This window comes from Acartia tonsa, chromosome 14 (genome assembly GCF_053477335.1).
Source record: "Acartia tonsa isolate MP-2025a chromosome 14, ASM5347733v1, whole genome shotgun sequence".
NCBI classification, from domain to species: Eukaryota; Metazoa; Arthropoda; class Copepoda; order Calanoida; family Acartiidae; genus Acartia; species Acartia tonsa.
Window position 1 is genome coordinate 21,326,154 of NC_137273.1, and position 15,442 is coordinate 21,341,595.

The following is a 15,442-nucleotide window of genomic DNA, read 5'->3' on the forward strand; positions in this document are numbered from 1 at the left end:
ACGTCGTATACAAGCACTTTAAATTTTAAACTGACAAATTTTTTAGATTTTAAAAAGTTAAACTAATGGATTTTATTTTTATTTATTATTTTGTTGTAATTAAATCAGGGTAGCCCCTTTCGTGACAACACCCCTTAAGGGGAGTTTCTTTGTATTTTCACAGTAGCTTTTCTCCTATTTCTAGCCCCAAGCAATTTTGAAAATACGACGAATCGCCACTTAAGGGGCGTTGCCATGAATGGGACTATACCCATAAATCATTTTTAATTCAATTGTTTTATATTTATATATGTATTATTTAAGTAGAATTTGTTGTTATTTTAATAATTTTTAATACAATTGTTTTAACTGATTCTTGTTTATTATTTATTACGATTTAGAAACCATAGAATCCGTACGTCCATTTATAATATGCTGATACACATATAGTAATCTGCGCTAATATCCAATAAAAAGTAGTAAGCTTTGTTCATATATAGCTTAAGAATTTGGTTACCGATCCGATTAAGTTCTACATTTTAGGGAAGATGCATAAAGGTTCTAAAATCCTTTTAGACCGTTTTCATCATTAAAATCTGAAGATGGTTTTATGCTATTTTTCTACGCTAAATTCTAAAACTAATATTCTTTAGTAAATGAATTGCTACCAAGTTCTTTATCTTGATAATCAGAGGCTTTTAGTAAAGTAGCGTTTGGGGGATGGTGCATTTTGAATTAAAATTAATTAAAAAATGAAAAAAATTCCAATAAAAGTTGCACTATCAGAAATACTCGTTTTATCTGGAATTATCTGGTTTTTCAACCTTACAGTGTCACAACTATAAAATTGAATTAATTGCCCATTGTCCCCTCCCTTCCTCCCTGCCTAAGGCCTGTGCTAAAAAAAACTGACATTATTCTTTAGGATTTTTATTTTAGTAATCGTGGGAAATGTCTGTAATACAATGCTATACATGACTTTTTCAGTATGGCTTAGAACAGGTTCTTATCCAGCGGATATAAATTGGTTTGGAAGCCATACTGGAATAGTTATTTATCACATCGTATTATAGACAGCTGTCCGCAGATATTAAAATAAAAATACAAGAGTTAAAAACTTAAAAACGAAGTGAAAAACGTTATTCTATATCCATTATATTTATCGGTTGCAAAGCTGTACTGAAAAAATAAAAGATCCCTCATTCATTGAAATATTTACAAGGTAGAACATGTTGTATAGTTAGGTTGCTAATATGGACCTCATTTATTTGTAAGTGGTAAGGGGTTGGGGGCAGACCCACAGGGCAGGATTTATGCTAGTTTTCATTTAGTAGGTTTAAATTTCGGATCAATTATTTTTTTCCTGTAACAAAATTTACATTAACTTTTCGTGCAAAAATAAACCACTAAAAATAAAGAAAGGAGTCTGAAATTTTTTGTGTAGATTCTTTAGACAAATGAGAATCGCAGTTCTTTTATGCTTCATGATCTATTTTTATGTTTAAATCCCTTTAATTATGCAAACTTTGTCCGTAGGTACTACATTTAAAAAAGTCTTTTTTTATACTATTAAATAAAAAATGTTGATTGTCTTTCAGTGTCGTTAATTCGTTGGCCTTTCAATGTAGATCGATGACATTTTAAACATAGCTAGTTAAAGTAATTGGTAGTCTCTAAATAAAATTTCATTAATATCACATGAATACAAATTACAATCATAAAAAACGACACTAAAAACCATAAACCCCAAATGAATATAAAAAAATATTTTTAAAATAAATTATTTAAGACTGTTCACGTTATCATCAGCTAAGGGGTTAATATGAGCCCACTTATTGAAACCATTTTTAAGATTTTTCATGAAAGCAAAAGTGTTCCCCATTTTCGGGCCATAAAGGGGGAGAGGGAAATGGTCACAAACCGGTTTCAAGATATCCAAGAATCCATAGAATTTCTTTATACACAACCGGTCAAATAAGCAGAGGGTCGGGGGAGGGGGTAAGTGGAAGCCTCTTCCTCTATTGGCCGGTTAGACTTGAGCAATACATTTCATTCAAAAATAAAGGGTGGAGCATCGCATGAGAGGGGATGACTTTTCCTCCTGGTTGAAAGGATGAAAGGGAAGGGGGATTCCCATTACATGCCTGATGTACAGAGTTAGGCACCTGACTGGCTTGAATTTAAACATAAGTCTTTAATAAGACCAAACAAGAGTTGGATTAAAAAATTTTTAAAAAATGTGAATTTGTTGTGCTAGTGGTAAAAAATCTGAATTTAAAATTTTTTTACACAATGTTAAAATACTTATTATCTTAAAGTAATATTTTTAGTAAGTTGAAGGATAGAATAAGGTATTTTGTAATGAGAATATTCACATTAAGCCAAATTATGTCAAAATTTAACCCCCCCCCCCCCCCCCCTTTGGTTTGCTAAAATCAGGCATTCCCGGAACTTCCTTTGGGGTGTTTTTTTCTGACCATGGTCCCGTTTTAGCGTTTTAGCGGTCTTGGGCATATGATATCTTAATTGATTCAGATATTTTATAACCGGTTTATGCCCATTTCCCTTTTCCCCTTAATGGGCTGAAAATTGGGAACACTTTTGGTTTCTTTAAAAATCTTAAAAATGGTTGGAAGTCGTAAAGTGTATTTAGGCAGGAACAACAGTATCAGCATAAAATATTTTATTTCAGAACTTAGAACTATGGGTAAAAATTCATGGACAAACAAATTAAAGGAGTTGAAAAGAAGAGAGGAAGAAGGAAACTTACTCTTCATGGTATGTTAGGATTAAAGGAGGGGGGGGGGGGGTGGGTTAATGCAACCATCTCGTAATCAATGATTGAATAACACTTAGAATTCGAATTTTGATCTTAAATTTTGCATGAATAATCCTTGGTAGGTCTATTTTCCCTAATTCGAACAAAAAGAACACATATTACTTTTTTTTGGCTCAAAAATCTTATTTAAGTTCTAGCCGGTTGCTGTTGGTACTAGAAACTTAAAAAATGGCTATTGCTATCATTTTACATGAATTAAACAAAAAAATATGTTTTTAAAAGTTGATTCCTACGTAATTAATGATGAATTTGCCCTGAAAATAGGCAAAACGCGGGTAAATGGCTGAGCCGCCAGCCGTTACTTTTCCAACTTTTTGTTCGATTTAGGGAAAATAGACCTACCAAGGATTACCCATGAAAAATTTCAGTTCAATTTAATCACTGATTACGAGATGGTTGCATTAAACCCCCCCCCCCCCCCTTAAACTTTTTAAAAATCTTCCAAGATAATAGCCTTAACTTATGTTCAAACATATTAATAATTTTAAAATAATACTTATGAACAGTGACATGCTAACTGATTGAGTGAGGATCACTGTTTTGGCTGCATTTCACCATATCATTAATGTTAATTACCTATCTAGGACCGCGGACGGCAGTCTGGCAGCAGTTCTCATGACCAGCAGCCGTCAACCAGTCCCAGAGATTCCACTGGACCTCCCCCTAATCAGCATGACAGGAATGGGTTTTCATACATTTGATTTAATGATTCAACAATAATCTGTGAATTATGATTTCTTCAAATGTACCAAATTCTGTTTTTTAAAAATACCTATTGCTAACCCCTGCGGGGCAAATAGATTCAGTGCCCTAAAGAATTAGAAAAAAATTATTCGCCCCCTTCCCTTGCTTTCAATTTATTTCATACACAATAGTATGGGAGTATTTGAAGTAAACATTAAACAAGGCACTTTGAGATAAAAATTAAGCGACGTTTCTTTAATTATAGATAGGTATGATTTACACAAAATTTCTCATGAAATAAAAATGTTTGAAAATCACAAATGAATACAGGAACAGTCCCCGTAATAGCATGGCTACCAGCCCGCCCCCAGAAATGGGAGGACCCCCCACGGATGGCGGAATAATGAGTGGAGCCAACACCCCAAAACCACCTTCTACCCCTAACCAGGTAAAAAATCTCAATATGAAAATGTAAATCAAAACTACAGAGTAAAACACTAGAGGGGGAAGGGGTTAGATAACTGTTATGTGCCGACCTTCAATTGGGTCTTTAAAAATCAACCTATATTGTCGGGAATATTAACACAGCCAAGTAACAGAAAAAATAATTTGCTAGCAGACAAAAAGGTTCTTGGAAAAGGGGGGCAGGTAGTTATCTGTATACAATATACATCTATACTTATTATAATACTAATTAAAATAACTCTTCTATTATGTATAAAAAAATCTTAAAATTTTAATATTAATTTAGAATAAGGTATAAGAAAAGTATCTTAATGAGTTTTAAAGGTGAAATGCTTTTTAGCTCCTCACAAAAGCATTTTTAAGAAACTGCAATTTGTCATTTTTTCACATTTCTTGACTGTGATGCATTTGCAGTAAAAGAATCTTCTTTAATAACGTAGGTTATAGTAAAAAGAAAAAAAACTCCTTCTTATTTGACAAAAAAATCTCTAAAGACAAAAAAGCTATTGAAGTTTGATTTTTTTTTATTAAAGCATTTAATTACAAATTATGGATAAATTATGAAGTTATATCTTAACCTGTCAATCAAATTAAAGGATTATAGGAATTAATAAGGGGTGGGAATTTACGAACATGAGCAATTTTTTAGGTCATGTTTTTTAAGTATACAAAAAGAAAAACTGAATATTTGTTTTCAGTGAGAAAAGGGGGGAGGCGGATGTGCCACTTTTTGAAACCAAAACTAAAAGTCATCAAAGGAACTCAACTAAAAAAAGAGTTACAGGTCTGAGATTTTGCATGGCAGTTGCTTTATAGGGGTACAATATGGAACTGTGAAGAAACGGCGGCGCAACCGCCGAAAACCGCCGTTTCCCGCCATTTTTTTTTGCAATTTCTCGGCGGTTTTCGGCGGTTGCGCCGCCGTTTCTTCACTGTTCCATATTGTAACCCTATAAAGCAACTGCCATGCAAAATCTCAGACCTGTAACTCTTTTTTTAGTTGAGTTCCTTTGACTTTTAGTTTTGGTTTCAAAAAGTTGCACATCCGCCTCCCCCCAGTATTATAATTAAAACGTTTGCGGTCAATTAATGACGTATATAATTCAAATTACTTATGACAATTATCTTTATAATAATATATTATTAATCTTTTGAAATATACAAGTCTGAATTCCTTCTTAGATTTAAAGATTTGAAACTAATTGCCAGTAAAGTATTTTAACTGGGTTATTTAGGGACATAAAAGTATTTATGATGTTAAATACATATTTTAGAATAATAATACTGCTTTAATAACTTTATATAGGTAGTTTAGTCTTGCTTAAATAGTTTGTGATAATAATCTTCACTTTGCAAGAACACATATTTTTCACCTAGGATTTGGACACTGGAGTTCTGGGACAGGGAGGGCATGATACATCAGACCTTGATGTTCTAAATGAAGATATTTTTGAGAGTGCTGATGTGACGCCCCGCCATGTGCCTATGTACAGCAGCCTTCCCTCGCCTGGTGGCCCAATGCTTAACCAACCCATGGGCCTCCCCTCCTTGCATAGATCCAGCAGCAGTCAACCTGGCTGTTCTCCCCACCCAAGCATGCATGCGTCACCAGCTCCTGTGCCTCAATCCCCGCACCAAATGCAATCTCCTGCAAGTGTGCCGCCGTCCCCCGCTACCCACCAGTTTGCCACGCCGTCTCCTGCCCAGCCTCCTTCACCGGTGACGTATCTTCCTATGAAATCACCAGCCGCCTTCCCGCCGCCGCTGTCTCCAGTCAGCAACATGACACCCCAGCCATCTCCTGCCAACTTGCTTCCACCTCAATCCCCAGCCAGTAGTATACCACCTTCATCACCTCTAAACAAGCACTACTCTGTAAAATCTCCTGGAAGCGTGAGTGCCCCAAAATCTCCACGTGGCGGAAGTGTTCCCCATTCTGTGTTATCCCCTCAGTCTGTATCCCTGCCCCAAAACTCTGTTATACTTGCACCTTCAGGGCCGGGTGGTGGAGCTACTGTCCTGCCACCTGGCGCCTCTTTTGTACCTGGAAATGTAATTTCTGGAATGCAACCACTGCAATTTAGTTCTAGCGGCACTTTAGTTAATAGTGGGGGTCAGGTTTTTCAAATTCAACTACAACCTAATACTGGTGTAGGGCAAGCAATAGTTACCAATACCACTGCAGCTAAATATCATCCTCCACAAAGCACGTCACCTGTTAATTCTCAGACGGTTGGTGTGTCCGGAATCAGCCCCCAGGACAGGACAAGACTTACCAGTACCTTAAACTCGATGGTTACCACACAAAACCAGGCGCCTGTAACAAATGTATCTGCCGGTCAAACTCAGCATTCCATAATTATTAATTCCAATGGTGTGCTCAGTAGTGTCCAGCCTGGAGGCACTCCAATTATAATGGGACAAATGGTGGCTCAGTCTGGAGGTGGGACAGCTGGCACTCCCATGATAATTCAACAGCAGGGTGGTGGTGGCCCTATGTTGTTGTTACGACCCAATGCTCCCTTACAAACAACGCCTACTTTAGTGCCAATAGCAGCTCAACCCGGCCAGTTTATTGTTCAACAAGGTGGCCAGCAAAAAGATATTGAGGAGGTTCCGCCGCCGCAAGTGATAACGTCACAGCCACCACCAACAACCACAGCTGCTCAGAAAACTTTCGATTTAGGTAATATTTTTTTTAAATTTTACAACATTTTTGGGATTAAAATCAGAGAGAGAGGGGACAATAGGCTGTTTAGTACACTTGTCCCCATAGTTATATAATAACGTTTTCTTATTCATTGGCGAAACAACTTTGGGGACTTAAGTAAATTTTGATTGGTTGGTTAACTAAGTTGAGTGTTCAAACGTTTCAGCCACTAACTTTAATCTAAAGAAAGGGTAACGTTGTGAATAATCATTGGGGATGAACATCAATTTATCGGCCATTGTCATTATCCCTTTAGATACCTGGATTTTAAAAAAAAGACTTCTATCTTATTTATATCTTCAACTTCAAATATTAGATAATTTGTGGTTCTTTAACAAATCTAAAAGATGGGGTAGGATTTGTCTTTTAAGTTTATTTACAAACATGTATTTTTGTTTCTAGTGAATTTTTTGAACAAATCAAATGATTAAGTTGTAAAAAAATTCCTTATTTAATAATTAAGGTTTGCTCTAAATCTACTGGACTAGGTATATTTTATTTTGTTTAGGTGCATTGATGAAGGATGCTGGCGAATTTGAATTTTAGGCGAATCTCAATGGTCCACTCTCGGTGATTCCCAGGAAATTTGGGGTACAAACGAAGAGACTCCATTGTGGGACAGTAATCCTGACACATGGGACCATGACAGTGCTACTAGACTGGCACAAAAATTATTACAGGTTTATATATTTTATTTTTATAAGGTAAATTAAGTGTAAACTAGTGTTAAGGAAATATCCCCTTTATATTAATAAATATGTAATAGTTCTATGAAAAGTGTGCGGTTTATTTAGCCACTTAAATACCTATTCTAATATTTATTTTGGGGTTTCCGTTCAGTTAACTTATGTTACTTTTTAGGTTCAGCATATGGATACAGCTAGTTACGCCAGTGGAGTTGATAATGAATCTAAAGATGTAAGTTTAATTAACGAAGCTTTCAATAAAATCTTTGTTTATTCCTAATTTATTACTTTGCCACCACAAGAAACTTATGTATTTTAAAATCCGTCGTTTAGCTGGTCTAAAATTGTTATTTTAATTTAGGGAAGTCAAATGATCTCACAGGATGGATAGCCTGGCCAGATTATATCCCCAAATCCCAGGTATAGACACAATTTATTAATCATTATAAAGGGGGGGGGGGCGGATGTGCCACATTTTGAAACCAAAACTAAAAGTCAAAGGAACTCAAATAAAAAAAAGGGTTACAGGTCTGAGATTTTGCATGGCAGTTGCTTTATAAGGTTACAATATGGAACAGTGAAGAAACGGCGGCGCAACCGCCGAAAAATTCGGCGGGAAACGGCGGTTTTTGGCGGTTGCGCCGCCGTTTCTTCACAGTTCCATATTGTACCCCTATAAAGCAACTGCCATGCAAAATCTCAGACCTGTAACTCTTTTTTTAGTTGAGTTCCTTTGTTGACTTTTAGTTTTGGTTTCAAAAAGTGGCACATCCGCCCCCCCCCCTTTGTATTACTTCCATAGGTAGTATTTCGAGATTATTTTTATTCACTTTTACATATTTTTTGTCTTTAAGGTTTAAGACAGAGTTTTGTCGCAACTTTAGAGAGAAGGGTGAATGCATTTATGGAAATCAGTGCCAGTTCGCTCATGGCAAAGCAAAATTAAGGGTAAGATATTAAATAAAAATTTTAAATATCCAATATCGAAAGGGCTAAAAAAGAAGTTTAAATCCGGTTTAAAACAGTTAAGTTTTTTATTTTAGTATCCGCAGAAAGCTGTATAAAATACGTAAATTACTTTCAGCATGATATGATCCGCCACAACAAGTACAAGACAAAGCTGTGCCAGAAATATTGGATCAAGGGATGGTGTGCTTATGGCACAAGGTACTTTCCATGTTTATGCAACCTGTCTATTAGTTTAATAAGTCAAGAGGGGGTCATTGGACTGTTATAATTTTTACACTAGTCTCCTAAAAATTTTTTATTAAGTTTTCTTATTGGTTAGTTTTGGAGTAACATTTACTTAAATTTTGATTAGGTAGTTTGTTCATAAAGATTAATGTCAAAATGTTTGAAACAATAATTGTTACCTACAGAACGGTAGTCATTGGGGATGTACATCAATTTATCATTCATTGTCTTATCCCTTTAGATCCCTGATTATTAGTACAGGGATTTACCTTTATTACATCAAACATAATCTTAACTTTTACAGAATTTATCCAAAGGATTCATTATTCAAAGAGTTAAAAAATTTAAAATTATGTATTTTGTTTGAAATCTCACAAACTTTAATTGTTCAGATGCAACTTCATTCACCAGGAAGAGGAGCAACACATTGCAGAGAAGACAAGAGTTGGAGAACATCAATCTGGATTCAGGTGAGTTTTTACACCTTGGTTTAAAGCTATTTTTCCTGTGCGAAAAGAAAATATTATTTCATTATTTCTAACAAAGACTAGTTTTCTATTACTAGACTTAATTATTAACGAATGTTAAAATTTTGAATAAAAATTGTTATTGTTTAGACCTTTGATGCCAACGAAATCTCTGCGGAAATCCAGCGAATCCAGTGCTGATTCTGGTGTTGATGTAAACGATGTTTACAACAGGGCTTTAGGTACGTAAATTTAAATTAAAACACATTTTTTTATATTGTAAAAAGCAGGTATACAATTTGGATATGATAATTGATCTTTGTTCTATTGACTGCCACCCTCCCACCCAAATTTTCTTAGATTAATATTAATATACCTTATTCCTGATTTAAATCTAGTAATATTTTACTACTCGTTAAAGTCCAGCTTAAACACGTTCCGTTAAATTTAGGTCAGTCTGAACCGTACGAGGTGACCTCCATGTTCAACAAGACAATCAACATGCCAGATCTGGACATCATCAACACCAAGAGAATGAAGCTAGACATAAGTAAGCTTAGTTTTGGTCCCAAGATCTATTTGTATAGAGCAATTTCTAGGACGTTAATATTAGGGTTGGGCCGGATATCCGGTTATCCGGCCAAATTACCGGATAACCGGCCAAATTACTAGATACTACAGTAGCAAAAAAAATTTCTTAAGAAATCTTATACAAATTTACATAAAGTTAAACTTGTTCAGAAAAAAAGTTCTTCTAGCTTCAATAATAAGAAAATTATAGCCATTTAAAATTTTTAAAAGCAGAGATTTTTGGTGTAAAGTATTAAAAATTATAGAACCGGATATCCGGCCGGATAGTTTCAATATCCGGTATCCGGCCGGATATTGAAAATGGCCGGATATCCGGCCAAACCGGATATCCGGCCCAACCCTAGTTAATATTATAGGGCATAATTTTTAAGTTAAAAGCGTCTTATTTTAGGACAGAAAAAAATGTCAGGGAAGACAGTTAATAACTTAATTTATTAGTTTGTTGAAACTTCACTGATTAGGACATTTTTAATTTTTATTACTTAAAAAATATTGAATGCATGTATTTTATTTTCATAAATGTACACACACGAATGTTTTGTGCTTCGCCACTGGAGGATGTTGTCACCCTAGTTAATTATTAATGATCAAATATTACTTAAGGTACATACAAGAATGATGTTGTTAATACAAGTTTTCAAAATCTGAATGGCAATCAATGGAATCAAATTAAGGTGAATATTTATTGTTGTGATAAAGAGTTTATCTGTAATGTTTAGTTTCCTTCATTCTTCTTATTTAATATTTGTATAAAATTCAATCTGTTTTTATATAACTAAAGGTTTAAAATCCAGCGAAAATAAGCTCATTATAGTTGTTTTATTTTTAATTAGTCGTTGTCTCCCCATTCATTTTTTAGCAGAGATAATAAAACATAAATGTACAACAAATACTTCTTCCCGAAGGTGAGATTGACTTCGCCACATAATTTTAGGGATAATAAAATTAGATTGGAGATTTTTAGGATTTATTTGATCTTGGGAGGGTAGACGTGACCTTTTATTAATAGTTTAAAACCCTTCAGGGACCTAAAGAGAATATAAACACATACACACTCTTGCACTTTCATACCGAAAATGGCAGACCTTTTATTAGGATTACACTTTACAATCATCTTTATTATACATTGTTGTTTTTAGGTTAAAGATATTGAGAAGGATAGTGATATGTTCAATATGAACCTGGCTACTGAAATGAACAGAAATCTTTATCTCGACGTTGTCAAGGTAAACAAATTGATTTTTCTTGAGTCTGTGATCATCTCATCATAGCTATTATTTACCTATTTCTGTTCATGTGGCTTTGAGCGATTATGTTCTATTAGGTTATTTGGGTGTTACTTCTATACTTTATAGGTTGGGCTGTTTTATTTTCCTTTCAGTCCTCAAAATAGCTTTAAGCCCTATATTGACCAATGGAATTAAAATTCTTTGAAATTTTGAGATCTTTTACTTCAGCCATTCATAACGAATACATATTCCTGTAATGTTAAGTTGAATGGAAAACGCTTTAATTAAAAATATTAAAACGCTACCTTTTTGTTTATTCGTTGAAGTCGCTACTGGAAGTAGCTTGGCTCAAAAAATTTCTATCTGTTCTTTAAATACATTTCCTAGTTTGTTTTTATTTTCCTTCTTGAGATTTTTAAAACTAAAAGGGGGGGGGGGCGAAAGTGACACTTTTTGAAACCAAAACTAAAAGTCAACAAAGGAACTCCACTAAAAAAGGAGTTACAGGTCTGAGATTTTGCATGGCAGTTGCTTTATAGGGGTAAAATATGGAACTGTGAAGAAACGGCGGCGCAACCGCCGTTTCCCGCCTAATTTTTTTTGCCTTTTCTCGGCGGTTTTCGGCGGTTGCGACGCCGTTTCTTCACAGTTCCATATTGTACCCCTATAAAGCAACTGCCATGCAAAATGTCAGATCTGTAACTCTTTAATTAGTTGAGTTCCTTTGACTTTTAGTTTTGGTTTCAAAAAGTGTCACTTTCGCCCCCTCCCCCCCCTTTAAATAATTAATTTCTGTCCAGGTTAAAGATAGCCGGCCAGTTCCTCATCCTGAGGATAATCACATTCCAGTCTCCAATAACCTGCCATTCAATCCACCTATTAATGGCCAGTACAGGTACTTAGAGGTCCGGGAAAATTGTTTTTTTTTACACTAGTCCCAAAAGTTTTATAAGAAAATGTTTTTGGCTTGTTGGCTTGACAACTTGGTGACTCTTAATAGATTTTGATATGTTGGTTTATTTTCAAGTTTCAACCACTAATTGTAATCTGCAGTAGGAGTAATTTTGTGCATAAACATTGATGAGTTAACATTAGTTATATAATATTTTCATTTATACGGTCAGATGAAAGTCAGAAAGTCAAAAATCATATTTACTAAAATCACTAGAACCCAAAGTATAACAACCACGCTATTGTAGTTATTGTATTCGTTGGCTTAAAACATTCAATACTTTAATTTAATTTTGATTGGTTGGTTCCAAACCTGAAGTGTAAAAATTTTCAACAAATAATTTTAAAGCTCTTTATTATTTTTTTGTTATTTAAAGAAATGTTTTAAGATATTTTTGTCGTGAAAATAAATTTTTTTTTTGTTTTAGGAGACCAGCAGTCCAAGACAGCTAGCCTTTGTCCGCGTGTTCTCGGCCCTAGCGCGCATTGCGTAGTACCTAAAAGCAGCCTGGCGGCCGCTCACATAGACACAACCACCAAACCTGCCATTATTTTCAGGTATAAACTTTTATTTTAAGGTTTATTAAGATTCGTTGCTATCATCATAAGTGAAATTACTCAAATTACTTTTTTAAGTGAAGCCACTCTAAAATTTTCTTCTGTCTGTCCGTCATTCAATCCGTAACGATATAGGATGAATATGATTTTGAATTGTTTCATTGTTTTATTCATCAGTCTGTCATTTCATGACATGACAACGAAATGATGTCACGAAATTTTTGTATTCGTAGGTGATATTACCTTTTTTTAAAATTGCTTAGGAAGAAATAGAGTTTATGCATGGTTATTCATTCATATACACCATTAAAAGTTGCAAGAATGTACTTCGAAAACTACCTAAAAAAAATTAATGAAAAGTGCTAACCGTTAATGAAGGACAAAGCGAACCTTTAAGTTCTCTTTTAAAAATTGAAGTCATTTCATCTATTATAAATCTTTGTATTAAATATCATTTTTTGTTCAGATGCTAACAGCCCTGCAGAAAACTGGTTTCTAATCGCAACCTACATCACAATAAAAAACAGACTTTTTATATCTGTAAAATTTTAGTTAACATAACAGTCATTTCGGTTTGTCATTAAGCTATAATTGAAAGCTTATTAATATTTGTACGGGTCATACAGAAAACTATAATTATTACAAGATTTATAAATGCAAGGTTGTAATCAATGATTATTTATCTATCCTTATATAATTTTGTTTATCAAAACTTGAAACTACAGTTTTTCAGTCTTCATTTTTTAATCTATTAAGTCATAATTAATAATTTGGCATAAAAAACGTGTTATACTTAGTGAAACTACATTTAACACATCTTTTTTCAGAACATTATCTAATGTATTTTCTTAAGAATCTAGACATGTAAGAAAAAAATACAGGGGGCGATATTTAATCCAATGAAAAACTCTTTATAATCAAACTTTTTCGTTAGTTATAATCTAAAACAATAGTGTACAGTAGTCTACGCTATTTTGCTAAAAATGATAATTTCAAATAGTTAAATTGTTTTTCTTCGGGTAAATTTTTCTCTCTCAGTAAAAACTATTTTGTTAAAATAATATTGTTCATAGTTTGTAAGTAGGTAAGAACAAGTTTAAATTTAAATATTAATTCTTTCATTTCTTCCATGCATTTGTAACTTAAAATTAAGGATTTTTTATTAAATAATTTTTTAATTTAGAAAATAATGAATTTTACAAACAAAATATATTGAAATTATAAAATTTAAGGTCACTAAAAATTTTGTGAAACTGTTGAATTATAATTATATTTACTATATACTATGTAATATCAAAATGTTACTTGTTGTATATTTAAAGGGTTAGTTGCACGAAATGCATTTATTTATGAAATTAGTGAACTGCATATATTTTCTTTTTAAATGGTTTAAGCTATATTTATAGGGCATATATTTAAAAAGATTTTAATTTTGTACATGTAGTTTTAAAAATATCAATTGAAATTGTTTTTCTGAAATGCACTTCATGCAACTATCCCTTTATGTAAAAGCTGTGGTAATATCCTCTTAGGAATATTTTATTTAATTTTGAAAATTCCCCCCCCCCCTCTCCCCCCCTTGACAGAACTATGAACTCTGGCCGCGGCGCTCGGCACCCTTGCCTACCTAATCGCAGCGCTCGGCTCCCTATTCTAAAACCTAACCTAACCTAAAATAGTTGTTTTGTCAGGGGGGAAGGGGGAGGGTATAAAAATTTTCAAAATTGAAAAAAAATATTTCTAAGAGGAGAATGCCAAAACTGTTCCTAAATGCCATTAATCACAATCCATTTTAATTTAAAATATAAAACATTTTTGAAAGATTTACTTGTTTTTGTGATGTTTAGCCTTTACTAGCGTGGCTACTCTAAGATTAGAAATGTTTGTCTGTTAGCTATGTTTAGGGGAAAACAAAAATTGGAGACTAAACTTAATTTCCGTAAGAAAAATGAATTTTTTTCAGCTGGTTTTACAAATGATTGTTTAGGTGAAGATTATAATATCTGCGTTTACTATACAACCCACTTGGTCAGCCAGTCTGTAGTGCGCTAGAAAACATGATATCAACAAAGCGGAAATTTTTTTTCCCTGCAATGTAATACAGATGTCTGATTTTTAAACCTTTTCTATAATTAGGGTCTGTCCTTACGTATGCCCATCCGTCGGAACAGTTAGCTGATGATTCCTATAATAGTTAGGTATAACTTTGAAAGCATAGCCACTCTATAAATGTTACCAGAATGCCCGTACGCCCATTTGAAACATTATCAACTTTTTTACCACTAAATATTAAAGCAAAGCTTTCTATAATTAGGGTGTGTCTGTCTGGAAAGGATATCTTTTTCGTTAATTTGGGCATGTTAGAATTGTCCTCTTGATTTCAACCTTTGCATAGTGATACCTGTAGTAGTTGGTAGGATTTAGAAAGCGTAGCAACTCAATAATTGTTACTAGAATGTCCGTACTTCCATTTTAGACATGTTTATTTTTATATTTTTAACAACAATTTTTATATGATGTATTAATCCTATTGATCTTATTGTTAGAATACTGATTCCTATGGCAACAAAGTGTTATGTTATAAGCAAATTATTTCTATAATCAGTTCTAAAAATGTAAGTATTATCCTGTATTTAAGCATTTTTTCAAGAAATTTACTTATAATGTTTTGTCGACTTTTGTACATTTATATTCTGATAATTCAGTTCTTACACTCTACAAGTGTTAATGTTTGTTTGTTCTACCACTTCAGAGCTTCCCTTTTATGGATATTGTCATCCTTATGGTTCATCTGATTTTTGGAATACAGATTCCTAGAACAAGAAAGTTATAATGCTATTGGCGAATCATCTCTATAATCAAGTCCCAAAAATGTAAGAATGTCCTTAAACATTATCCTGTATATAGACAGTTATTCAACTAATTTACTTTCAATTTTGTTTTGACTATTAAACATTTATATTCCGATTATTCAGTTCTGAAACTCTACAAGTGTAAATGTACTTTTATCCTACTGTTAGAGCTTTACTTTTATGGATGTGGTTATCCTTGTATTATGAAAATTATGCAAACAACACAACTACTTATCT

The 15,442-nt window shown here is 33.6% G+C and overlaps 1 protein-coding gene across 12 annotated transcripts; it reads left to right on the top strand.

Moving 5' to 3' along the window:
* The first annotated feature begins 2,443 nt into the window (after positions 1-2,443).
* Positions 2,444-14,176, top strand: LOC145306481 (uncharacterized). Of its 12 annotated transcripts, none has more exons than XM_080148608.1 (17): positions 2,495-2,757; positions 3,403-3,503; positions 3,839-3,950; positions 7,224-7,357; positions 7,539-7,595; positions 8,218-8,311; positions 8,448-8,530; positions 8,950-9,027; positions 9,175-9,266; positions 9,476-9,574; positions 10,219-10,289; positions 10,755-10,841; positions 11,645-11,749; positions 12,224-12,353; positions 12,820-13,437; positions 13,537-13,870; positions 14,099-14,176. In XM_080148608.1, exons 1-14 carry the CDS (start codon positions 2,605-2,607, stop codon positions 12,287-12,289), a joined length of 1,332 nt encoding a protein of 443 aa, XP_080004734.1. In that variant the 5' UTR covers positions 2,495-2,604; the 3' UTR covers positions 12,290-12,353; positions 12,820-13,437; positions 13,537-13,870; positions 14,099-14,176. The 12 variants fall into 12 exon arrangements, with proteins under 12 accessions (XP_080004725.1, XP_080004726.1, XP_080004728.1 ...); XM_080148605.1 differs by having other exon boundaries at positions 13,537-13,676; positions 13,866-14,176; XM_080148604.1 differs by having other exon boundaries at positions 13,537-14,176.
* The last annotated feature ends 1,266 nt before the right edge of the window (positions 14,177-15,442 follow it).

Coding starts and splice junctions, on each gene's coding strand:
- LOC145306481 (XM_080148599.1), top strand. CDS start 2,605: ATGGTTGGAAGTCGTAAAGTGTATTTAGGCAGGAACAACAGTATCAGC. Junction 2,758..3,402: donor AAGGAAACTTACTCTTCATG/GTATGTTAGGAT, acceptor TTACCTATCTAG/GACCGCGGACGGCAGTCTGG. Junction 3,951..5,344: donor CACCTTCTACCCCTAACCAG/GTAAAAAATCTC, acceptor TTTTTCACCTAG/GATTTGGACACTGGAGTTCT.